Raw genomic sequence first — 26,644 nt, 5'->3', positions numbered from 1 at the left:
ATTACGTCCACTACTGCCACTAGCCATGAATTCCTCCCATGATCTCCTTACTGACATTATCTGCTTATTTAAATACATTAATGAGCCTCTTTTTCTATTAATTTAAACTTTGGGACTTATACAATCAATTGAGCTTATAATTAAATTGGGCTGTCATAATTTAAATATTTTAGCCCAAACAATAATACTACGTATGATGTGAATTTAACAAGAAAGATAATATCATGATAAACATATTTATGAACAAAATATTCTTCATGTTATATTTTCATTTATTTATCATTCAATGTTTATTTCTCCCAAACCTCATAGCCTGTTTGCAAAAAATCAGAGACAACTGGAAACCCTCTCCATTTGTTTGGTCACTCAAGATGCAAAGATGAGGTGAGACACTTGAAAGATCTGAAACGAAGAGTCAACATAAAGCACTTACATATTGTTTTGAGTTTAATTAGTTTTTTTTACAGGTAAAATAAAAAATTAAATCTACAATCGTCGTTCGAACCAGTGGAAGAAAGCAAAAGCTACTTGGGAGAAAAAGCTATTGTGGGTTATTTTGGTGATCACGTTGTATCAGTGTTGGTGACTGTAACCGGATACATATTGTTCATCTTCAAGGCATGAATTTGTTTTCCAAGACAAACAGTGAAAATAGTCAAACCTATAATCAACATAAATTACAAAACAAATCAAACAAAGTATTAATAAATAATCCAAACTTAATCATATCTATCCAACCGAGTCTTAATGGTTATAATCCGATTTGATTAATCGGCTCAATTTTATTATATATTTAATAAGTCGGATGCTTGATTTAATAACATATATTGTATTATACTTATCCAATTACTATATTAATGAAAAAAGATTATATATATATAACCTTATACAAGATAAATATATGCACATATATATAAATAAAGTTAATTGAAATTTTTTTAAAGTAAAATTATCTCCGTCATAATTATAATATTTTTTTTTCATTTTTCGTACTCATTAATATATAATTCAATTTTACATATTAGTTAAGTTTTGAAAATTGTGTCACTATTTTTTTATGAATTTTAAATATATAAAATATGAAGTTTATATATAAATTTATTTTTTTTAAATAATTTTTAAAATTTATGTAAAAAATAAACAAGACGTAAAGAATTTGATTTCAGAAAAATTATTTTATTTAATATAAAAATATACGACAAATTGAGGTTGGTGACGGATCGTATGCATTTTGGGTGGTGAGAATATCAAAACTCAGCAACGCTGAGATCTCCCTCCCCCCAAATGAGCAATTCGCATTTAATCTCTCTTTAATTTTTACTCTTCAGCTCTCCTCAGATATCAATTGTCCCTGAATTCTCTCTTCAAAGCAATCTCAAATCACCTCCTAAATTATAGGGCTTGTTTGAATCCTAACCAGTCATCTCTGGTGAAGGTCCATATTTACCCAGCTTCTCTGTTTTGTTTACTGCATGAGGAGTAACTAGTGTTAGTGTGTGTGGTATTGCATGGTTATTATTTTGCATATGATTGCGTTTCTGATTTGGGTTTTTGATTTTCTGTTGGGTTGATCATTGTGAATGTGTGATCAGTGATTCGATTGTTGTTTGGTTTGGTTTGGTTTTTCTTTACTTGGGTTTTGTGATGTGGTGAGAAAGATTAGTTTTTGGAGTGGTTTGGTTTTAAAGTTGAATTTTACTGAACTGAAGTCGGAATATTTCCCTGAAGGTCAGCGGTGGCGGCCCCGGATTTAAATTGGGAGGCAAACCATGAATAAAAATGTCCCCGAATTTTTTTCCCCTTTGGTTCCAGGGGTTTGGGCCATTCGATTGATCCTGTGCTATATGGGATAGATGGATTAATTGGCACTTAGATGATAAAATTTATACGTGGCCATCCTGTGCATGTATCCTGATCCAATTAAAACGAGGCATCTTGAAGTTTATCCTTGTTGCCTGGAATGCATCCCTCTTCACCATCAGCAGTTCCATCCCTGAGGGTGAGTTTCTTTTTGGGTAAAGTAAAGTAACCAAGAAATTGGCGTAGCAAAAGGGAGAGAAGGATTTTTTGCATTGCATGAGCTCGAACTTTGGGGAAAGACAGTACAATTTTAGTTTTGTAGTCTTTCCAGTACATCAGGAAATGTATGATGATGACGTTGAAACTTTTCAGTATATTCAGCGAGTACAGTGTGCTGGTGCATTCTTGAGCTTAACTCCAGTGTCATCATCAATAAGTGAGATTAATGGATTAAGCATTTGTTAGGCTTCGGGCATAACAAAGGTTCTTGGATTAAACTATTGTTAGGCTTGAGGCATTTATAAATTCTGTCTTTGTGTTTGATACGTTCTCATGTTGCCTTCTCTAAGCCCTTTTTGCTCACTGGAAGCACATTATCATGATCATATAAGCTCTAAATGCCTTTTTTTTCTTTGACTAAACTGGTATTTGGCCTCTGACTGCATAAAATAGAATTGCCAATGAATGGGAATTTTGCGTTTTCTATGATAACTTTTTCTTCTTTCTATATCGTATTAAATTCTCAGAAGAAAGCATCCGTTAAAAAAAGTATTGGACTTCATGTTGTATTTCGGATTAATTTTATTTTAATTTGGTTATAACTAAAATTAGGAATTCCATATCAGGAATCATGTAAATTGAATCAATGCCTGTGTATGAACTTTTGGAGAGGAAACATTATATGCTAATTGTAACTGGCTGGCATGGTTATTTATCAACAAATTGTGGCATGGTTATGAGGCTATATGGTCATAAAGATGCTGTTGGTTTAAGTATGTCTGATCAGGAGTATGGCATCGCTTGTTAATTTTTAGGGATGCTTTTTGTGCTTAGTAAATATCCAACAACGAAAAAGGTTTTGCTATTCTGAGCATTTATTACTGTTTCTTCCCCATTAAAGTTTAGGCTGCATGCTTAGAAAATTTCCCCCCACTTGAACTGACTGGGCTTTGTCTGGCTTATATTTGGTTAATGTAAGGATTCAGTTGAGTTCTCGGACAAATTGGGAGAGCATGCAACCTAAGTCTAAGGGTGCTAATCAAGTAGAATCTAAGCTGTGTAACATTACCAATTCCAATATATGCTCAGAACCATGGTGGAATAATGGTGGAAATACTTCCTTTTCTCCTGCCATGATGCGGGATAAAGCATCAGACCCGTCATCCCGGGAACAATCTGCAGATGGCCACTCACAATCTGTGGGTGGAATAAATGAGGAAGATGATGATGCGGTCAAACATTCACCAAGTGTTATACCAGGTAGCTTCAATAAGCCAGCAACTCATATGAAAATATTCCTTTGATCAATACCACATGGACGTTTATGAGTGCAATACTAATGATCACGTCTGTCACTATCAGATATGAATTATAGGCACATGGAGAATCTTCAGCAAGTTGCGCCAAGCTTGCATCAAGGAAATGATGGGAGCCTCACACAGCTTCCCCAACAGTTTGAGCTTGTTGAACACTCAATTGTAAGATTGTCACAATCAGAAATATTGAAGTTAAAAAATTGCTATCAGAAATATTAAACTACAAATGTTGCCATCTAGATATATTGAAGTTCAAAATTGGCAATTTGAAATAATTATATTGGCTGGTGACCGCCAGATGGTCACGGCAGCAATATTGAAGTTCATCTTTGTAATCCCCTTTCAGGGCTGTGCTTCAAATCCTTACGATCCTTATTATGGAGGAATGGTGGCAGCTTATGGGCAGCCTTTGGTATGTGCATAAACTGGTAGTTGTTCTGCTTTTCATTGTTAAATCTTGTGAAGAGACAAACACTTGATATGATTTTGATTTTTATCCTATTGAACGACTTTCCATTTTGTGCATCCAAAAATTAACTTCTGTGGGTTGGAGTGCTACTTTTAAAGGAAGAAATATGAATGCGTTCATTGGAACCAATTACCCATTTTCCAATTTTGCTATTCATGGGGTTCTGAGAATTCCTTTTTTGATCAGGTTCCTCATTTATGTGACATCCATAATACAAGGATGGCGCTGCCCTTGGAAATGACAGAGGAGCCTGTTTATGTGAATGCCAAGCAGTACCACGGTATTATGCGAAGACGACAGTCACGTGCTAAAGCAGAGCTTGAGAAGAAGATGATTAAATCTCGCAAGGTAACTTTTTTGGTTCCCCAGATAAACCTCTAGCAGAATCTATCTTTGGTCATGAGAAAAGGCTTGTTCTAAAAACTTTTATTGACAAACTTTTCTTTTAACCGACAGCCTTATCTTCACGAGTCCCGGCATCAACATGCCTTGAGGAGGGAAAGAGGCTCTGGTGGGCGTTTTGCTAAAAAGTCGAATGCTGATACATCCAAGGGAACAGACACTGGCTTGGCCACCACTTCACGATCAATCAGTTCATCAAGTTCCGATCCTTTTTTCTCGGAGTCTTGTCGATTAAAAGCACCTGAGTCTCTGCAGAAGCCAGCATATCAGGCTAATTCTGGTGAGGTTAGGGAACGTCCCCAGTCAACTGTTAGGACATATCCCATCTAATTATGCACTTTCTGTGTACTTGGACTCCGTGGTAAGAAGGTTGGTTTGGTTTCAAGGAAGCATAAATCTTGGCTTCTAGGCTGGGCGGCAATTCATTCTTGGCTGTTTTATTTAGGTTGTGGAGGGGAGGAATGCTGGGATTTTCTTAGCTTCTTTCAGTGTACAAATGACTAGTTCAGTCTGAATAGGAGAGATCCTTGTGTAAAGTTTGTAGTAGGAGAACAGTGTTTTGTTGCGTTTGTTACATTTTGAAGTGTTGTTTGCATCAACTGCAAATCCTTTATGTTTCCTTATTAACTATTTTGATAATTATGAGAGGACAATTATGTATCTTATAGGGCTGTCTTGGACGGTTTCTCTAAATTCAAACCAAATTGTCATGTACAGTATTAACTGGTAGATGAATTTTTTGAACAAAGAGAGTAGACTAGCAAGTAAAACAATAAATAAATAAGTAAATAGTATAATAAAATCAAAAAAATTAATTGAACATAAAAATATTAAATAAACTTTAGAATGTCTTTCAAATAAAAAAAAATACAGTACAAATTATAAAAAATAAAATTAGGTAAAATATATCTTATTGTTAGATTTTACTTCATCGTTTTATTTTTTACCATATTAATTTTTATTTTGTAGCATTAATATTATCATTGTTATCGGATAAATTTTCCTTCTCTTGGATAAATATTTACTTTTTTTTAAGCTTGGGAGATGAACTTCACTAAAATTGAATTTCAATACAAAATTCAACACACGTTAGTTAGTCAGGCGATCAACAGCTAGCACCCAGGTGACGACTAACCGTCACTAGACAGATTTCACAAAATCAACATAATAAAATGAAATTTGGTGTTTTAATTCAATCCAATAAATCAATCGCATTTTTTGTTGAACTTTTGGCTAATATCCTGCAATAAAAAATTACTATTCATTTTATAATTGAACTTTTGAATTAAAAGTTTTAAAAAAAATCCCAAAAATAATCAAATAATAACAATAATTTTCTGGCGCCTCGCCTGGCCGACTAACACTTTTCGGTGCGGTCGGCCAGAAAACAGGCAGATTTTGGAACACTGTGAAGTGTAAGTAGGTTGTCTTGACAATAAATAGAAGCATCACGTTGACGTCAAACTACAGTTTAGAAAGTCATACACAAGGTTCACAGCCAAAAAAAAAAAAGCTGTCTCAAAAAAGCATAGATGGACAGATAGAGCTGTAATTTTGTGAATAAATTGTCGTGTCCTATGGTTTGTTACATATTCTTGTACCATGTAGCATTCAATATGTTTCATCTATCATTTCCCCCTCATCTTCTACTTGGGTTTCTTCCTCTCTATTTTCGCCTCGATCCGTTTCTGCAGTGCTATCATCAGTGTTGTTCTGGGAATTAGTCACGTTAAATAAGGTTTGCTTCTCCATCATACCCGAGAGAGCAAGGCTAGGGGACCACTCAAGAACGTCATCTATTATGTTGTAAACACGTTTCTGGTACCTGCAGGAATGAAACACGAGTTCAGCCCGGTAAATTTGTGAAGTGCAGATAGCTTTGCACAAGGTCCAGTCAAGTAGGTTCTTCACACAATGACGGCGACGGAGGTAAAAAATTGTTCCACTTAATAATGCTACCCATTCTAGTTTCAGCATCCTTCTGGACCTTTGACAACAATCAAGCCGCATCTCAAAATGCTTAACATACCATAGAGCACATGATAAATTCAGAAATGAAGACTGTAAACCACCATTAGCAGATAAACGCCAAAGGTCCGATAATAAGTTTTCTCGTGTAATTGATTTCTCTTCTGTACTCTATGCATTTACAAAGAGAATTAAAAAATTTTGTCCCGTTAATTTATACTGTGACCAAGAAATTTATATATATTATATCATCCTACACTTAATCCATTCTGTTATTCAAACGCTGGTTGACTGTGTTCATGAGGAATACGCATACCTAGCTCTAGCGGCTTCATCAGGTGCATGGTGCCTCAATAGTAGAATGACCAGCACAGCTACTACTGCATAAAATAACCTCGCTGTCCACTTTGGACGCTCACCCTCATCTTTCTTGGGCCAAAACTGGAACAATTCCTTGAGCGTTGCTTCCTCTGCAAGAATGTTAGGGAAGAACCAAACATGCTTTCCAAGAATAATCCATAGAGCTCCAAAGATGAGGATCTCACTGCATTAAAGAGAAAGCTTAGAAGTCTGATGACAGTAAACCAACTAGCAGTTGCTCTCAAATTTGACAACATACATAAACGAAGTGTACCAATCTATATATATAAAAAAGCAGAGTTTTTACCAAAAATATTAATTTCCCGCCAAAATGTCATTTCTAAAAAAGGAAAGATATATCATGAATATTGAAATATGTGTACTGCAATAAATGATAATTTCATTTATTGTTTACATTGATTATATCAATTCATTTAGTTCAAATTTGAATTTAATTCATTTTTATATTAATTCAAATATAATTTATGTATTATATGTATTTTATTATTTTTTATTCAAAATGAAACTAAACTCTATTAAAAACATAAACTACATTAAAACTTTTGCATTGATTATATCAATCAATTTAATTTGTGATATGATTTAAAAAAAAGTATTTCTCATTAATTTTATTAAATTTGATTTAAAAATATTTATTTATCACATGTTAAAAAATAATAATATATATAGTTTCTCATAAATTAAAGAATTAAATATGTATTTTGGTTGGTGATCGACATTAATATTTTAAACACGATAAGAACCATGTCATTGTCTTAGGGTAACACAATTAATCGACATACATTTATATTTAATAAATTTTTTCAAAATTAGCGAAAAAATAGTTTCTAATTTTATTTTTTTATAATTATATTATTTTTTTACAATTTAAATATCTATTATTTCTTTATAATAATTAATTTTTAATAATACCATCTCGTGCATCGCACGGGTTAAATACTAGTGTGAGATAAAAAGAGCAGTATAGGTCGGTGATTTGCGTAACACCACAAAGTTAACATTAAAACATATATTGCTAAGAGGAAATTCCACATAACAACCTACAAAAAATTCCCTTATGGCACTAGCATTTAAAATAAACGGATAGGATAGCAGGCCAACAAGGTCCCTGAAAATGCCTTCAAAGAATAATTTTGCTAAAGCAAAGAATATCAATAACAGATGACATCAATCTCCAAACTAAATTGCTCGCATTAACCTTCTGGTGCCCACTTATCTGTACGCTAATAACCACTCTAACTAGGACTTAGAAGTAAGCCACACGACCGAAAGCAGTGGAGGAAAAATATATTATTTGCTACAAACACCAGCTTAATAGCCAAAATAATCTCGTTTGGACACAGCAACAAAATTTAACAAAGAACACCACTATTATAACCTCTCGATTCTGAGCACCACAATCTCCTTCTTTGAAAAAATTATCAGCAACAGAAACTCGTAACCACATCTTAAGTCAGGATATTCAAAATCTTTAGTTTCAATCAACACTGTTTTTTCACTGAGGATAACTTTCAGCTATTAACTTCTACATCGTTGATCATTTGGAACAAAATTTGAATATTTCAAAAACTTCAATCCAACAAATATCATTACTTCTCATCACAGTTCACAGAGCAATTGAAAATAAAAATGCAAGAAAATAAACTAAAAGAGGAAAACACCAGAACAAATGGACGTACCTAAAAGCAGGCAACATATAAGTAGCAGTACACCTGCGCACAAGTAGAGAATGAGCAGCTTAACTTGGTGGGGATACACAGGAAACAAGCAGATGGCTAGAGTCAAAACAGGCCAGGAAAATGAGAGAAGCGTCTGCCACAACGGTCTTCGATTAACAAAAGTCCACGCAAAAAAAGTATCGTTATCGGAAAACACTTGATCCTGCAAGGCGTGATGATAATGGATGGTAAATTAGGAAGTCCATTCAAATAACAAAATATTCTCAACACATGGACCGAGTGAATCATTACCGCGAACAAAATGGGTAAAGACAAGGGGAAACACATGGAGGCAAGGCATCACTTGTACCAATAAAGGAAAAAATTTGGCTCTTTTGTTCACATTATGCAAAAGAATTAAGAAAAGTTCTTTTGAATTTTACAAGAAAATCTTGGCACCCCGTTTAAATCAGCTGCTGGCACTTGGAATCCCATTTTTCCACAACAGAACCAAGAACATGACAAAATTTCTGAACTAAAATTCCAGAAATGACAAACAGACATAACAAAATTAATGTAAGATTCTCCAATAACTCCATCCCTCACTTACGCATCGATCATTAATTTAACTAAAAGTTAGTATTTTTTGTCAAAATGTTGCAACATCGCCACAAGTTTTACAGTTCTACAAGAGCTGTGCACATGCTAAGATGATTTCACCCACGAAACAATAAATACCTTGAATTATATTCGTTTTATTCTTAGTTGTCAAAATAAGAGGGAAGCTTTTCGATCCACACTATGAGCTAAGGAAAATTAGGAAATGATAACCTAAGCAAAAATGCATAAACTCACAAGAAAAAGTTTCTCCTTTATCATCACCATTACTATCATTATTATTTTTGAAGGAAAACTAAAACTGAACTTACACCAAATATCTCCAAATGGGCTGGCCAAGTTGATAGTTTTCTTCTCCCAGGCCTAACAATTTTGACAACACGATCACACCTCACAATAAGGTTCTTACTCAGAAGTATGTTGGCAATATCTTCAATCTCCAAATCCTTGTCTGATTCAAGTACATCTTTGAGTTCTGAATGATTTCTCAAAAAGCTAACAAAATCTTTTCCTCTAAAATATTCAACTCGGGACTCTTGTAAAACGGCCCACCTAGATCCCAGATCCTTGTGATTTCGAACTTTCTCAGCAAAAATCTGAAACACGTCCTTTTTTGCAACTTGCTTCTGAAATTTAAGAACAAATAAATTTCATTTCTCAGAAATATCACAACATGGAGTGGTGTCCACACATAAAAGTGTAAAATGAGATGTGGAAATTAAACCAATAATCTAGTAAATTACATTCATTTTCCCATAAACCCACCATCTTTTCACATAAATCTTCAAAATCCCACACATAACCGTGGATTTCAAACCCCCACGAACAATAAAATTCCACAGTTACTTATAAACATATTCATGCGTAATTTCCTCACTAGCATCCGATATTTCAAAGAAGTCAAAGAGCATCACAAAACGCCAAAATTCCACGAAACATTACCGGAACATAAACAGATACAAAACGTCATTATACTAAAAGAATGCATGATCACAAATCCGTATACATTTAAAAATTAACAAACCCTAGGAGGAGTGTCGGTGGCGGAGTCTCCGTACGAACGTCGTGCCCGCTTTTTATCTCCGGCGCCTCCACCGCCTCCGCCCGATTTCTTCATTTTTACCTCAGTTTTTTTCTTCTTTTCATTTATAATAATATAATAATTTTAATTTTAATATTAATTACAAACCATAACAAGAAGTAGTAGGCAGACTGGGCTTTAAGTAAAGCCCAAATTGTTGAATGTTAGGTCGGCCCAAAAAATAGAATAATTCTATATAATATTATTTTATTCCAGATGAGACAAGCGACTCAGCATATGGTCTTTCCTTTACCATCGCACTTCTTGTTTACCCGACAAACGTGATTTACATATTATTGTTTTAGTTCGAAAATTTATCGTACCAAAATATAGCGAATGACTCCTGAATATATGTTACCAAATTTAAAGTCGAGAAAAAATACAACTCTCTGTCATTAACACGAATTTGTCTTGCATTTGGTGCTCACGTGATACAACAATCGTCTCTCAAAATAACTATTAATCTCGATCATGTATTTACAGATATAAATACGTAGGAACATGTAGTTTCATCGAAGGAGTATTCTTTCATCCAAAAGTCATATAAAAATCATCGATGGACACCATTGAGATGCAAAGCATCATAAAAAAACTTACAACTCTTGTCAAATAGTGCTGCCAGAAGCCTAGGCTCCTCTCCCATGGCCCTAGAGAAATCCAGGGCACAGAGATGGCGCTTAGGCGCCTCCTCTACACTACAAAGAAGGTGTTTAAGCGCCTCCTCAACGTCCTAGATCGTTAGGTGCATCAGCGCCTCCCCTGACGCATGAAACAAACATTTGAGTTTTTCCTTAATCTTTTTTCCTTAATTTTCATTCATTAAGCCTTGAAACATTCCTACAATCCCCCGTGTTAATGAAATTAATACATTAATACATGTGATGTCTAAAGAGATTTTACACGAAAAATCATCGGATTAGAAGAGGTAATTTTTGCTTTGAACATTCTTTAGTAAAATACTATCAGATTTACTAGGTTACGAAGTGAACATGATGTCTTGAACTTCTTTGCTGTTTGTGTAAAACCATACGATAATACCTATACAGTAACTTTCTTCCATTTATATTTGGTTTTATCGATTGCTTCCATTTTAGCCATGAAACATATCTTAGCTTTATAAGTGTTTCTTTGAGACAGTACATCCTCACACTTATATAGGTAGTTTTCTTTTAAAAATATCTGACCATACCACACCTTTAAAAGCAAATGAATCATTAAAAATATAATATTTATCCTCAATAGATTGGCATGAAAACAACACTTCTCGTCCTAGTAATGAGAAATGAGTAATTATCAAGTCCTAGCACAAGTTCTCATAATTTAGTTATCTCATTGAACCAATATCTTGGGATATCTAATCAATGAAGTTGGTTGCCACTATGAAAACCTTATTTTGTATTTTCTAATATCATTAATCTTGACAAGCTGTACATTTGATCTCAATTCAAGATTTTTACAACAGATCCGTTAAGTCGTCGTATGATTTCTCTCAATCAAAATGATAACACGGTTGAATATAGATTTTATCATGATATTGTATCATATATACGTACATATTCAATTTTGTGTCGTATTTTAACATAGTATTTCTACTTTAAATAAAGTATCCCACATTTCTAATTATTTATAGGACTTTGTGACATTTCAAAATCACAAACTTTGAATTTGAAATGTTTATAACATTATTAGCTTGAATTTTAAGCGTTAAAAATTATAAATCAAAATTCAATAATTTATTTATCGCAAACTTGGATTTAAACGCAGTTTCTTAAGGAATTCAAAATAACTCTCTAATATAATTTTAAAGTTTGAATTTTAATTGCACAACTTAAAAAATCCAAACTCGAGAGTTTATATCTTGTAAATTTGGATTTTAAGTGTAAAGACTTAAAAAGTTCGCATGTAAAATTAAAGTAGAAAGAATGGAGAAACAAGAATGATGTAATTCATTTTTAGTTGTCAAATGATTCCCCCCACACTATGTTTGGGTAATCGTAGATTTATAAACATAGCATTTAATAATTTTATCCCATTCCGAATTCTTATTTTAACCACATTATTTGCTTTATTTGAGTATAGATTCATCCTTTGATGTATAATCAAATAATATATATATCATATATTACTCAATTACTTCAAATAACTTTTGTTTCTTTGCTATGTTTATTTTTAACATTGTTTTTATGTCAATCATAAACCACAAAAGCTTCATCTTTAATTTCACAATATATAGATCTTGCATCTCATCATCGAATAAGATGACATATTCTTTTCTCCTATTTAAGAAGCCATATATTTTTCCAACAAATGGATTGAGACAATTTATAATTCGATGCATATCTAATTTGATGCTGTAAATTTTATACATATGATTAATTATTTTTTTAATCCATAGTTCAAATTTAAGATCTTTAGTCTCGTTCCAATTATACATTTCTTTAGTTTCAAGAAGTTTCTCAAATCAGTACACAAAGTATTGAATTCTCGAATCGAGACACTACTTGAATAGACTTCCTTAGATTCATGTGTTTGACTTAATTCGTGTGATCCATAATTTACAATAATTGCATTTTGCACAGAGAATCAACATATTTATCGGTCTTCAATCAAATAAAATCGAAAAAAATCATCAAAAATTTAAGCATTGTAACAAAAAAAAAAACTAAAATTTCAAAACCTGATATCTAAAATTCATAGATTCAAAAGTCGTTGTATTAATATGAGACTACATACTTTGAAGTTGATTATAGTCAATACATCTTCAAATTGTAAACCAAAATGAAGAATAAAAAATTCGTCACAAGACTAGTAGGTGGGGATTTCTCCAATCCCCTTAATTAGATTTGCAACCTGAAGATAAAAATCTCACAAATATATGTTAGAAAATTTGAAGTTGATGCAAGAAAAAACTTTTTGTTGTTAAGTCCAATTTTTTCAGCACTTACTACTCACGGGATATGACAACGTCTCCCAAAATAAAACGACTTACACCTTATGATAGTAAATCTACAAAGCACATGTTCCATAAAAAGAAATGAACCAACTCTCTTTTAGAATAGAAGGAAAAAGATGCAAACAATATGGGTGCAAACAATGTTCAGAAAAATATAATGCAAAAGTTTTTTTAAAAGAAACTACTTATTAATATTGATCATTTTCATAATGTATTTATAGATATCGATATGCAGAGACATTTTGTTTCATCAATGAAGTGTCTTCTCATCCAAAAATCAGATGAAAATCTTCAAAAAACACCATTTAGATTCAAAATATCTTGAAAAACTCACAACTATTATTAAATAGCATCGGCTAACCCCTAGGCACCTCCCCCGTGGCCCTGGAGAAATCCAAGGCACAGAGGGGGAGCTTAGGTGCCTTTGGGAGGTGCCTAGGTCCTGCGAGCTATTTGGATTGTTCCAAGCCATATTTGGGCGCTGATGCGAACTTTTCAGACGTCTCAGCTGCTCGCTGACACATATATCAATCATTTGAGTTTTTCCTTCATCTTCTTTTGCTAATTTCAATTTGATAAACCTTAAAATATTCCGACATCATATAATTTTCGTCTAGTAACTTGACATGGATCATGTTGGAAGTCGAGCACAAAGATTCGACCCAATGATGAGGTTAGTTCAATTCTAGCACATATGCTAGGTGTGAAATTATATTATAAACCATCGTACATGACATTGGTGAATCTGATGAATTATTGCAAATTTTGAATTTCAAATTGTTTGTCATTAAATTTTTAAAAACGGCCATTATGTGGGATTAGGCTTCTGATTACTGATCACATTAATCGTAGAGCTGTACTTAATATTTATTTTTATAAAAATTTAAATGTAAAACTTGGGGTCTGAATTATATCAAATGTGCAAGGGTGATTTAATCAAGTACTATTTTAAAATAACATAAAAATTCATATGAAATCATCTCATTGAATAATTTTGTGAGGACGATCTTTTAGCAAACACAATTCATGAAAAAAATATTTTTTATTCCAAAATTATTATTTTTCACTGGAGTTGTGTATCAGACCAACTTATATATAAATTCGTAATATATTCTCATAGGAGACCTACTCACAAGTTTAATATTATTTTATGTAATTTTTTTTTTAAAAAAAGTTCAATATTAAGGTTTCAAAATGAAATAAATGTGATGGGAACAAATAATTGTTGAAAGCAGAACCAAATCAGACCGGTCGATTCGATCGAGAACTGTTCACGAGTTGGGTCTGAAACATCCGAAAAAATTGTTTTAACGTTCGAACCTGTCAAACCTGATAAAAAAACCAGTTGAACCGACTATGAACCGGAAAATCAATTCAACGAGTTAAGCATGTTTTTCTAATTTTTTCTTTGAAAAACTAATTTTTAAAATCTTAACTTTAATATTTTGTTTTATATATATACATATATTATTTGGAATTCGGTCTTGATAAGAATTTTATTTTAATAATAATATAATTTATTGTTTTTGTTTTTGAAAAATATATAACTATAATTGATATTTGAACCGGAGAACCAGTTCAACGAGTTAAGCATGTTTTTCTTTTTCTTTTCTTTTTTTTTTTGAAAAACTAATTTTTAAAACCTAAATAATTTTATACATATATTCAAATATCAATTATATATATATATTTAAATACATCTTATACATATGTTTAGATTTTAAACTTGGATACTTACCTTAATATTTGTTTTATATATATACATATATTATTTGGAATTTGGACTTGTTAAAAATTTTGCTTTAATAATAATATAATTTTTTGTTTTTGTTTTTGAAAAATATATAACTATAATTGTTTTTGAACTAATATGAATATAATAAAGCAAATAAATATTTGTTTACATTTACATAAGTAAATCTTTTTTTTAAAAAAAAAATCATAAATTTACCAAGTACAGTGGGAAAATTGATGAAGCCCACCTCGTACCCTGTGATATCTGCCCCTGCGGGGGACATACTAACTATTTTATTTATTTACCTTCACACACTAGTAATGTCTTTAGGCTCCACACCTACCTGTAACACTTTTTATTTATAAAATAATAATTATAAAAAAAACTCAATTAATTTTGAATATTACATTTGTTTGTGCATAAATCTTAGATTATGTAAATGTAATTTTCAAATTTAGTTAAATTTTTACAACGACTGATTATTATAAAACATTTAATATTTTGTGTAAATCATCGTTGTAATTACTAAATTAATTTTAATATATTTCGAAAGTATCGCTTTTTTATATAAAAAAAACACAAAAATTCTTGTGAGACGGTTTCACGGGTCAATTTCGCAGGTCGAATCTCTTTGTTGAGTCATCCATGAAAAAAATTATTTTTTATTGTATATATCAGTAGAATTGACCAGTCGCACAGATAAAGATTCGTGAAATCGTCCCACAGTGAGACTTACTCGTTAAAAAAAACTTAGATTTCAAAAAATTTAATATTATCAAGAATTCAATTGGCAGCATTAAATTTAGGTCAGTTAATTATTCAAGCAAAGAATAAAATCGTGAAAGGAATACAAGTACAAGTCATTGAATTATCCTAAATAATTACAACCCTGTTGGATTTTCTTTTCTTTTTTAATTTTTATTTATTTATTTGCATTTCCCCCCTTTTTAACTTCTCGAATTACCAAGAAAAGTTTTTAAAAAGTAAATAAAAAGTTGTCATTCGCTATTTCGAAATCCCTCCGATTTTTTGCCATTTTACTATATTTATGCCGAATTATCTCGAATACATATTAAATTTTATTTTATGTCAATTAATGTTTATGTGAAATATTTAGAGATTAGGTTAAAAACAAAAACTTGTGTGAGACGGTCTCACAGGTCGTATTTTATGAGACGGATCTTTTATTTGGGTTATCCATAAATATGCTAAGATTATTACTTTTTATTGTGAATATCGGTAAGGTTGACACGTCTCATAAATAAAGATTCGTGAGACCGTCTGACAAGAGACCTACTCTTATGTTAACTTTTAATTTATTTTTTTATAATATTATTTTATGTTAGTGGTGACATGATTTTTTTTTAAAGTTGAAAATTACATATAATTTTACAGTAAAAAAATATTATTGAGATATCCTAGGTATAGATAAATTTTTTAATCATATTTTGTAATTAAATGAAGATTAAATATTTTTGTAATCTTGTTGGGGTATTTTAATTTATCATAAATTACAACACTCTTACATGGTTGTTATAAGCATCTCATGTATTATAAGTAGCAAGTATATATAGATAATGTAGAAAAAATTTATGGTATAAATTCAAATTTTAAGTTTTAATAAGTGAATATATAGTATGCTTATATATTATTTTTACTAGAAAAAAATTATGCACATGATAATTTACATGCACATATTTTTAACATAATTCATTATTTTTTAAATCTTTGAGTAATTGATTATGATTAACAAATCATTTAGTCATTTTTTAGAATTTATTAAAATAAGTTCTTATAAAAACTTTTATTGAATGAAATATGAGGTAATTTTGTTTATTAATCAATGCAAAAACTTGTGTGAGATGGTCTCATGAGTCGTATTTTGTGAGACAACTCTCTTATTTGAGTCATCCATGAAAAAGTATTACTTTTTATGCTAAGAGTATTATTTTTTATTGTGAATATCGGTAGGATTGACCCATCTCACAGATTAAAATTCGTGAGACATCTCACAAGAGATCTACTCATTGATTAAATGATCAAGTTAGTTATATAACAACCATATCTATATTATATCTATAATGAAAATTAATATATTTTATATAAAAAATAATAATTTTTATTAATTAAGTTAAATCATATTAAATATTTATCTCACAAAATTGATCTGGACGAAAGTTTTTGAGATATCAATGGAAAATTTGATAATAAATATTTAAATCTTATTGGTGCAAGTGAAGGTCAAGGTATAGCGAAGACCAGGCAGCCTATATAAACTCTACCGTCAGCGTTAATTCAAATTGCTGCTAAACCCAAAAAAAGCAACTCTTAATGGCTCAGTTGCACCATTGCTATGCCCAGTGGGACTCGGAGAGAGAGAGCATGCCGGCAACTTCAAGAAGAGTAAAATGGCACCCAACGCCGCCGCCTCCGCCGAGCCCCAAGATCCTCAACTTCCCCCGCAGCCGTAGAACACGACGTAAGCAGCCGAAACCAACCGCCGCCTCCCACCACAACCACAACAGCAGCAGCTACCCATCAGTCACGGAGCAAGAATACCTCTATCCTTCCAAAGGGAAGCTCGGAAACCTGTTTGATCAAAAAAATGATAGCGAACTTTCGATTGTGTTATTGAACTCAACCTCAAATACATTAGCAGCCGAGAGGAGAGAACGAGTGGTGGAGAAAGATGAGGAAGGAGGCTACAACAACGGTGGTGGTTTTGAGGAGGAGAAATGGAGGTTTCAAGCTGAGATACTGAGGGCCGAGTGTAATTTCTTGAGAATGGAGAGAGAGTTTTCTCTAAGAAAATTGGAGAGGAACAGGGTGAAGATGGAGAGGACTCTTAGATCAGCTATTCAGACACTTGTCTCTGTAAGTTCCGTTTCTCCATCGAAGATCCACTGTCGGTTTTTGATTTATTACTGTGTTTATCTTGTTCTGTTGATTTACAGGGCAAAGAAAAGATTTTTGACGGGAAGAATGTGAAGGCCGTTTTGGAGGAGGAGATTGAAGATTTAGAAGAGAAGATTGAGGAGTTGAGAAAGGATTCAAGAATTAAAGTTAAAAATTGCAGCAACTTTGACAAGAAAGCATGCATTTTGCAGAGCCAGCTCGAGAAATTCGGGAGCTTATCTCAAGAAAGTTGTTCCAAGGAATTGACCATCAGTGAAAGCGGGGATTTGAATATCGCAATAAAAAATAACTCCACTGATGTAAGAACAATGTTTCGAAATCATTTTATCATATCATTTCACTCGTTTTTTAGTGTTGTTTCACCAAATTACGGGTACAAAAACCTTGTTCAAACAAAACATACTCGTGGGCTCTGATTAAATAGTTGGTTTTGGATTAAAAAATTAAACAATGCGCAGATGGATATGCTGAAAAAGAAAATGGAGGGATTGTCAAAAGGGGTGTTGGATAGAGTGGAGGAAGTGTACGTGTCAATGCTTTCCAGCACAGCCAATAGTTCCGTTGCTAGCTCTGCTTCCACGTCCAAGCGAATAGATTTATGCCCTGAATTCTCGAGTTCCTCCAACAGACAATTGTATCAGGCAAGATTATGATTTCTTCTCAGTTATTTTATAATGTTTTCTTTGTTATTTCAGATTGAATATGGTTCCGATTGAGCTTATTGAGTTATAGTTTCTTGGTGCATGTATAATGTGCAGGTAAAAATGATTAATGCTATGTTTTTTGGCTTAGTATTGCTTTATGATAGATTAAATATGAAACTTGTTTCTATACCTTATCAAGTTTATATTGGTGGTGTGTGTGTGTATATATATATATATGCGAAGTAAGTCAAATATCTAGTCAATGTGTGTGGTTTGTGATGAACATATATTTAGCAAAAGATTTGAAACAAAAAAGCTTGCTGGATGGTTCGGTTGCTCCACACTGCCCCAGAAGCTCACTGCCTGAATACCACATGTCAATTAATACTCGTGGACCACTGCTGTCAATTCTAGTATCTGATTCTGTTTCAGATTTCTTCTATTTCTGTTGTTTTTTTATGTTGCCGAGAACATATCCAGTTGAGTCTGAGCAGAGAATCTGACCAAATTTCAAAATTTGGTGGACAGTAAATCCCGGTATCCAAGTGAAAAATACAGTCTAGATTTTAAAATACTTTAACATAAGCCAAATAATGCTTGATCTTAATGGCTTTTGCAAATATCCTCTTCATCCGCAGTACTTTTCTTGGCCTATTTAAGACAGCAAGCGATAGTCTAAGCATAATGCCTAGACTACTGTATTGCGTAAATAGGAAATGCAGTTTTATTATTAAAATGCTTTTAAAAAATCCAAACCTTTTATCTCCATGGTTTTGCTAATCTATAGTTCGCTTATAGTCCCTGTCTTGGCTTATTAATGACAACAATGACCTTGGATCCTCTGGCAAAACGCGAAGCGTGGGAGCTCTACATTCTATAGATATTTGATTCCTACAATCTTAATAATATCCATGTATTAATAAATGTTCGATAAACAGGAACCAACTTTACAAGACGAGCACAAATGCTCGGGACGATGCAAAGCCATTATTCGCAGAATTGTGGAGCAGGTGAGAGCCGAGACTGAGCAGTGGTCACAGATGCAAGAAATGTTGGGTCAGGTAAGAGGTGAAATGGAAGAACTTAGAAAATCACGGGATTTCTGGGAAAATCGATCACTCTGTTCTGATTACGAAATCCAAACCTTGAGACACAGCGTAAGGCTTCACCATTCTTGCTCTTTCAGCAGTCGTTTCTTGGTTTAACTTCTCATGGCTTACATTCTCTTTCTTTCTATAGGTGGAAGAATGGAAAGAAAAAGCTCTCAGTTTTCAAAACAGAGCTGGTGAACTTCAACTCGAACTTTTATCTTTAAAAGAGGAGATTGAAGATAAAGATGCAATGTTACTTCCTCTGAAAAAACAGCTTGAAAACGAAGAAAAGGTTATGACTTACCGTTTGAAGGAGAACCATTGTTTTGATAAAGACGGACATACCTTGGAGAAAGTGGTGAAAGAGCTTAATGGTGAGCAAAACAACGAACAAGCTAGACACAAAGAGTTGCCGCCTCTTTCTTTGGGTAAACACCTGGCAAAAGAGAAGAGAATGGTTCTGCGTCGTTCAAAGGAAACTCGCCAATCTAGCAACATAGACAGCAAACAAGAGATCCTAACTGAGGAAAGAAGAAAGATATACAGAAAAAGGGATGGGATTTTGGCATCAAAACAATCACCTTTGCAAGATATTGGGAATTCTTTACCAGTGACAGGGCAAGTACACCATTGTAAAGACGTTTCTCTTCACAGCCCTCAAAGTAGCACAATGGCAGAGAAGCCATAGGAAATTATCAGATTCACCAGTTTTGACAATGAGATGAATTAAGAGTGCTTCCAGAACATCTCTTAAGTTGTGTTTTCTTGGTGAAAAAATGAAGTAAATGATCTTATGCAGCATTCATGGTGCCCTCTAATTTGCATAAAAATCTCAGTTTAATGCAAATTGACATTCTTGATCCGTCATAACTTTTCTTTTTCATTTCCAATTGTATGGTTCTTAGCCACAGCATCTATGCAAAGTGAGATGAAAACACATCATCATGGATAGCTCGAAATTCGAATAATTTCCCTTAAGACGGTTATGTTCTTATTCCCAGTACTGAGCTTAGTTAGATATTGAAATATAAATTAATGCTTTAAATTGCCAAAATCCGAAGAGACGACATTTTAACTGTATAGTTCATGCAAATATAGACATTTATTTCCAATTGGTAAAACACAAATCAAATTATCGGTCTCGAGCTATCACCAAAGATACCCTCGAAGAAAGCTAATGCAAGAAATAATTTAAAGAAATATCAATACAACGTTTAGAAGTAGATCAAACATAGTTTAAATCTAAACTCAGATTTTTTCCTCAACTTTTGTTTTTCAAACACCACCTACTTCACATTTTCACTTTTGTTTTCAATCACGACCAACTTTTGATTTTTCCTCGATTCTTCACAATCTATAAATTTAATCACTTTTACGAAAACAACTCTATCGCTCGAGTACTATTCATATCTAATCTATAAATTTAATCACTTTTACGAAAACAACTCTATCGCTCGAGTACTATTCCTATATCGCTCAAGTACTATTCCTATCTAGCATATGTACATGAGAAGCTGGTCCATCTCTTGTCAAAGGATGCATTTGCGAAGGCATTACCTTCATGATATATGGGAAAAATATGAACTTCGAAGCGAGTTTGCCTCGTAAAACAATCAACGAATATCTCATCATCTTCTTGTGTGTAACCATGTTTCTTCAGAACCCTGAAGCCTGAGAATAATATATAACTGATAATAAGAAATATTCTTTAAAAGATGATAGCGGAAAACGCATTTTTTAAGAAAAATTACACAAAAAATTTAGACAATAATGAATTATATTGCCACTGAATTGGGCGTACCTTTCTTTCAGTGAATCCAATTTCTTGCTCATCTTAGAACACGATGGCATTTGTTTTGTAATGTTTGTCGTTTTTTCCTATGGAATCAATTACATCAAAAATAATTAAAATTTTCAAAACAAAAAAACAAATAACAGATTAAATTTGAAATTCGATAACATAGAATACTAAAATCGTAAACAGACAAACAATATAATCAGATTTGCAATTTTTCCTTAATATTAGGCGGTGTATTCAATCTATACTTTTAAAAACTTTTATGGAATTTTAAAATCTAGAGGTATTCAATTTAAACTTTTATATACTCTATATATTTTAGTGTATTCAACATGGATTTTGGTAGAGTTTTAAAAAGCCATGTGGTATTCAAACTTGACTTTTTAAAACTCTCCATAAGTCGAGGTATCCAAAAAATCCATAGATTTTCAAGGATTCTTATTTTATTATTTATGTACAAACCTTGAAGCCTTATGTACAATTACAGAAAATCTAAAATATTCTTCCACCTATACCAAAGATTTTGATGGACTTTTTTTTTTTGAAAAATACGCTATCTCACTTCTATCTCAAGCCGTCTCTAGGGTTCTCCACTCTCTCAAAAAAATTTCTTCTATTCAAAGGTATGATTGGTCATTCTTGAATATATTATATTGCCAATATTTATGTGTAAATAGATGAATTGTTGTTTTTTCTTGAATCATTATGATTATTGTATTTCATAAATTTTCTTTCATATCATAAAAACAATGAATGATCCGATGTATGTGTATATATATGTGTAAAAAGGATTGTGGTAATAGTTTGGTGGTCCTTATTCACCACATATTATATAGGGAATAAAAATAAAAATATTACTTATTATTTGTAAAAAATTCTTTTGAAAATAATAATTTGATTAGAATCATTCATACGTACACAGCAAAATTGATTGTTCTTATATTGAAGTTTTAATTCTTGACTTATTTAATCGATTATTTTATACTTTAAAAATTCGTGATTTTTTAATAGGTCTTTTATCTAAATTTTTTATTATTATTCACCACATATTATACAGTGTTTTTTTGTTTGCTTTAATGAGTGTAGGAAGATAACACCATTTTTTAGCTGTTAGGAGTAGAAGAGTTAGGAGCTTAGTAATTTTTCCTTCTCGACTGTGAACCCTTTTATTTTCTTGCAAGTATTCTTTTTTGTTTCAATATATATACTATGAAGGTATGATGCATTTTTACACGTGTAGGCTGATGCATTTTTAATGTTCTAACATGTTTGACAAAATTTAAGAACTCCATGTTTATATTTTGATATAATTATTGAGATATTTAACTTCTACCTTTTCTTTAAGAAATTATAAATGGGCGATTCACAAACAAAATATAATTTGTGGACGACTGAGGAGAGCAATGAATTATTAAAACTCATGATCGATGCTGCCATGAGAGGATGGCGTGATAAGAATGGGATGCTGAACAAAAGAACAGTGGAAAAAAATATACTTCCTACTCTATAATCACTCCTTTTTTATTGAAGATATCTTGTTTTTGTTAGACATATGATGTTTTTTCATGGATTCATAGTTTTTTTTTATTTTCATTACTTGTTTTATGTCAGGTGGTTAATTTAAATGTCAAATATCAATGTGCACAACGTAGATGAACAAATGGAAGAAGAAGAACTGGGAGAAGAATTACATGAAACTTTTGAGTATTTGTTGATCCAAATTTTTGAGATCCTATATGTGCTAAATGGGCACATAATTAATATTCATAGAGAACGTGTTTGTGGGGACCCGGACGCTAATCGTATTCTTAATCATCATTAGGGACAATTTAATCAATTATAATAAACAGGGTCTAATTTTTTTTTTAATATACAGTATTAAATGCGAAACGTAATGGAATTCAATCTAATATACATATCAGTATAACATTACAGTTTTGTACAATAAACATCAACTCAAACTAAGGCTCAACAACTAATGTCAAGTGCTGAATCCTATCTACAGCAACGTCAAAGTCCGTAGTCTCCACTCTAATCATGATCTCTCGTCATCTCCTCGACCCTGATCCTGTCCCACCTGTTGTCATGCATACATACAAACACGACAACAGCCGGATAACTCCGGTGAGAATAAAATCCCAGTATAAACCAATGAAACATGCAATCATATAATCAATATAAAGCATGAAGCAGATATCAGTAATATGTATCAAAATCTGAAACATAATCAATATGAAATCGTAAATCATACTCGTGACTCCACGGCTCAGACTAGACTCAATCCTAGGTCTAGGGATCCCGGTTTTCAGACGTTGGCATTCCTATATCGAACATCAGTAATAGAAGAAATTCTAATTCTATCCACTTCGATATAACCAAACGTCCGGTGTCTTGACCTATCCATCACAGACTGTGGCACTATCGCCAATTCACTATCTTGTGACAACGTGCAATGTGCCAGTGACGATTCCATCACTATCGGCACTTATGTCACAAGATCACTCGTCTACTACATGCTTCTATAAATCAATAGACCAAGCATAACAATTCAAATCATTGCAATTAATAACAATAAGTATGTAATTTAGGGAAACTCAAGTATATCCTACTCGAGTCGTTCTCCCAGTACCACATTGACTTATACCTTTCTTTTATTGCAGTTCGGACGTCGTTCTCGTCTGGAATTCAAAGTCTGTCAACCCTTAATCTAGCAATGACAATATCAATAATATCATATCAATATACTGCTCAAATCAATATCAATCTGATCAATCTGGGTTCAATTCAAAATCAACGGCATAACAGAACAATCTGAATATCCCCGTCAATACAATATCAACAGATAATAATTACAATCCATAACTGATATCCAACACAATCTATAATCAATCCATAATCCAATTTTGTCCAATATCAATCGATATATTCTGAAAAATCATAACAATTCCATAATCAATCTGTTTCTCAATCTGACTGCGATTCTACGATGTCTAACATATCAAGAATATCATATATGAATCATATTCAATTCTGGTAATATCATAATTTCAAGACATATCAAAACTTAATAAAACTTACGTCCAGTTGTAGCCTGCGTCGATAGAAACGCAGTACCGAAGTCGGATCTAAAATCAGACGGACGGATCGAAATATAAAGACGTAAGGATTTTTCACAACTTTTCAGAAGCCTTTTCTCGTTTCTTTGTTTCTGAATTCTGAAATGTAACATATATATATATATATATATATATATATATATATACGGGTGGCTCATTTTAAAGGCAGCACGTCTCGCGCATATGCGCGACCTGTCTCGGCGCGTCCTTCACACGGTAGCTCGCGCATATGCGCGGCCTTATTCGGCACATATACGCGAGGTCCTTCAAATTTCTTCACAACTCTCGGGTACCCTCGCGCACATGCGCGAATCCACGTCGCGCATATGCGCGAGGTCTTTTCCTCGCACAAAAGTCCAATCTTCTTTTCGCCTATCCCGGTCTGATCCGTTCCGTCTATAATCACATCAATTAATCAATGAATCATTTCAGATTAACAACACCATAAATCGCGGGCATTACAGTGTTCATCCTCCCTTAACTAGACATCAATAACTATAAGTGGATACGATTATATTCATAGAATATTAAAAGAGGATTTGATAGGTAAATATTTTTTAGTGGATGTTGGATATCCAAATCGACGTCAATTCTTGGCTCTTTTTCGAGGTGTACGTTATCATCTTCAATAATTCACAGGTCAAGGTCGTCACCCTGAAGATGCTAAAGAGTTGTTCAATCTTCGTCATGCTTCTTTGAGGAATGTTATAGAGCGGACATTTGGTATATTTAAATCACGGTTCAAAATATTCAAGATGGCTCCTCCATTTCCATATACGACCCAAACAAAGTTTGTATTGGCTTGTGCTGGATTACACAATTTTCTTCGAAAGGAGTGTCGATGTGATGAATTTCAAATTGAACCAGATAATGAAGCTCAATTGTCTTTATCGGCACAAGTTTATGAAGATGACAATTTTGATCAATTATTTGATACTCAAGAACAACAACGAGCAAAAGCTAATGCATGGAGGGATACCATAGCCAATGGAATGTGGAGCGATGTTGATCAAATTGTCAATAATGATTAGATTTTTTTATATATAAAAGTCTACTTATTATTTTGATTGTTCATTTAATAAAATTTTATTATGAACTTATAAAAATATTGTTCATTAATATGCTGAATTGACATAAAGAATTGAAATTTTGATTTCAATAAATTGGATAGTTCATTTGTCGTTTTTCACAAATTAAATTTATTTAACCTTTAAGTAAGTAAAATTCATTTACATTTTCACAAATAAAAAAAAAATTAAAATTGAAGAGGTTATACATGTCCAATAATTATTTAAAAGAAATTAATAAAAAATTAAATCACAATTATAAATTACAAAATTCATATAATTCTATGAAAAAGTTTACAAAAGTCTACAAAAATCTTGAAAAAAAATCTATAAGAGTCTATGAAATATGTTTTATAATTCTATGAGATTCTATAAAAGTCAATCAAAATCCATCAACTCCACAAAAGTCCACCTTTTAAAAAAAGTCTTTAAAAGTATAGAATGAATACACCTTAATGTCGCTATCGAAGGGTTGATAGATCCCTACTAGTTTATTAGCACAATGTATTATCAAGGGAACTAGGCCAAGATCGGTGTGTGTGTGTGTGTGTGTGTGTGTGTGTGTGTGTGTGTGTGTGGAGCCAACACAAGAATCATGTTACAAAAGTGCCAATACAATTCAGAAGTAAAACCAAAGTTTCTAATACGTACATGCATAAGCCTCGAGTATTTGTATCTAGCTAGCGTATGTTTCTTGAGAAGCACGGTGCTATCTCAGTCAAGCCGCATTCAACAACGTTTTCTTTCCGATAGACGTGAGAAATATGAGCATCAAAGCGAGTTGTTGTTCATTGAAATTATTCTGAAAGACGTATATGCTCTTCTCTGAGGCCATATATGTATTTACAGACTATGTTCGGAGATAACAATCATCCTTATCACGAAATCAACAATTCCGCACCTTATTCATCTGGCTCGAACATTGATCATCTTCAAGAACTCTTTTCATACAGGGGACGAATTGAGACAAGATGACTTGTGGTAGTACGTGGTTTATGGAAAAGATGGACCTAGTTAATAAAAAAAAAATTCCCTTTTTTTCCCCATTTCCATTGAATCTTGTATTCATTCCATTTTATCCTTTTCCATTGTAAACAATCTTGAATGGGTTCGTAATTTAAACTTTTAATCATAATAATAATATTTGAATTACTACCATCTTCTTAATCGTTTAAATCATAAGAGCACCCACATTGGGATGTTAAATGGACATTATTTAACATCCCTCTCTATTGTGAATGAGCATTATATGAGAGAATAAAAAAATCCAAAAAAAATTTAAGAGCTAGTTAAGGGCTAATTTGAAATTCTTTCTATAAATACACACCAATGTGCACACATATTTCTCAACGTGTATTTTCTCGCAGATGACAGAGGAGCATCTTATCATACATGAATGTCTATGTCAGGAT

At 32.6% G+C, this 26,644-nt stretch overlaps 3 protein-coding genes and 1 long non-coding RNA gene across 13 annotated transcripts; 2 read left to right on the top strand and 2 right to left on the bottom strand.

Moving 5' to 3' along the window:
• The first annotated feature begins 1,230 nt into the window (after positions 1-1,230).
• On the top strand, positions 1,231-4,929 carry LOC142539279 (nuclear transcription factor Y subunit A-1-like). Of its 9 annotated transcripts, none has more exons than XM_075644620.1 (7): positions 1,231-1,429; positions 1,729-1,999; positions 3,006-3,279; positions 3,382-3,497; positions 3,682-3,747; positions 3,991-4,152; positions 4,261-4,929. In XM_075644620.1, exons 2-7 carry the CDS (start codon positions 1,961-1,963, stop codon positions 4,534-4,536), a joined length of 933 nt encoding a protein of 310 aa, XP_075500735.1. In that variant the 5' UTR covers positions 1,231-1,429; positions 1,729-1,960; the 3' UTR covers positions 4,537-4,929. The 9 variants fall into 9 exon arrangements, with proteins under 9 accessions (XP_075500735.1, XP_075500734.1, XP_075500742.1 ...); XM_075644619.1 differs by having other exon boundaries at positions 1,231-1,435; XM_075644627.1 differs by having other exon boundaries at positions 1,231-1,435; positions 2,999-3,279.
• Positions 4,930-5,615: 686 nt separating this feature from the next.
• On the bottom strand, positions 5,616-9,982 carry LOC142539278 (translocation protein SEC62-like). Its single transcript, XM_075644618.1, has 6 exons — positions 9,856-9,982; positions 9,143-9,457; positions 8,235-8,436; positions 7,790-7,794; positions 6,491-6,714; positions 5,616-6,031 (listed from the first exon to the last, which is right to left on the bottom strand). Exons 1-6 carry the CDS (start codon positions 9,946-9,948, stop codon positions 5,818-5,820), a joined length of 1,053 nt encoding a protein of 350 aa, XP_075500733.1. The 5' UTR covers positions 9,949-9,982; the 3' UTR covers positions 5,616-5,817.
• Positions 9,983-16,918: 6,936 nt separating this feature from the next.
• LOC142539276 (uncharacterized) lies at positions 16,919-19,939 on the top strand. The gene is made up of 5 exons (XM_075644617.1): positions 16,919-17,474; positions 17,555-17,815; positions 17,975-18,157; positions 19,099-19,317; positions 19,400-19,939. Exons 1-5 carry the CDS (start codon positions 16,932-16,934, stop codon positions 19,937-19,939), a joined length of 1,746 nt encoding a protein of 581 aa, XP_075500732.1. The 5' UTR covers positions 16,919-16,931.
• LOC142539277 (uncharacterized) lies at positions 19,376-21,121 on the bottom strand. 2 transcript variants are annotated; one of them, XR_012818857.1, is made up of 4 exons: positions 21,053-21,121; positions 19,833-20,922; positions 19,597-19,739; positions 19,376-19,513 (listed from the first exon to the last, which is right to left on the bottom strand). It is a non-coding gene; the product is annotated as an uncharacterized LOC142539277 (long non-coding RNA). The 2 variants fall into 2 exon arrangements; XR_012818856.1 differs by having other exon boundaries at positions 19,396-19,525.
• Between the last annotated feature and the right edge of the window lie 5,523 nt (positions 21,122-26,644).

This window comes from Primulina tabacum, chromosome 3 (genome assembly GCF_025594145.1).
Source record: "Primulina tabacum isolate GXHZ01 chromosome 3, ASM2559414v2, whole genome shotgun sequence".
In the NCBI taxonomy this organism is placed as follows: Eukaryota; Viridiplantae; Streptophyta; class Magnoliopsida; order Lamiales; family Gesneriaceae; genus Primulina; species Primulina tabacum.
Note: the sequence above shows the minus strand (reverse complement) of the source record. Positions and strands in the feature narration are given on the sequence as shown.

Excerpts from the sequence above, each read along its gene's own strand:
- LOC142539278 (XM_075644618.1), bottom strand. The coding sequence starts at position 9,948 with ATGAAGAAATCGGGCGGAGGCGGTGGAGGCGCCGGAGATAAAAAGCGG. Across the intron at positions 9,458-9,855 it reads CCACCGACACTCCTCCTAGG|AAGCAAGTTGCAAAAAAGGA; the intron begins GTTTGTTAATTT and ends CTTAAATTTCAG. Across the intron at positions 8,437-9,142 it reads CCCATTTGGAGATATTTGGT|GATCAAGTGTTTTCCGATAA; the intron begins GTAAGTTCAGTT and ends CACGCCTTGCAG.
- LOC142539276 (XM_075644617.1), top strand. The coding sequence starts at position 16,932 with ATGGCTCAGTTGCACCATTGCTATGCCCAGTGGGACTCGGAGAGAGAG. Across the intron at positions 18,158-19,098 it reads CCAACAGACAATTGTATCAG|GAACCAACTTTACAAGACGA; the intron begins GCAAGATTATGA and ends TTCGATAAACAG. Across the intron at positions 19,318-19,399 it reads TCCAAACCTTGAGACACAGC|GTGGAAGAATGGAAAGAAAA; the intron begins GTAAGGCTTCAC and ends TTCTTTCTATAG.
- LOC142539279 (XM_075644620.1), top strand. The coding sequence starts at position 1,961 with ATGCATCCCTCTTCACCATCAGCAGTTCCATCCCTGAGG. Across the intron at positions 3,748-3,990 it reads CAGCTTATGGGCAGCCTTTG|GTTCCTCATTTATGTGACAT; the intron begins GTATGTGCATAA and ends TTTTTTGATCAG. Across the intron at positions 4,153-4,260 it reads AGATGATTAAATCTCGCAAG|CCTTATCTTCACGAGTCCCG; the intron begins GTAACTTTTTTG and ends TTTAACCGACAG.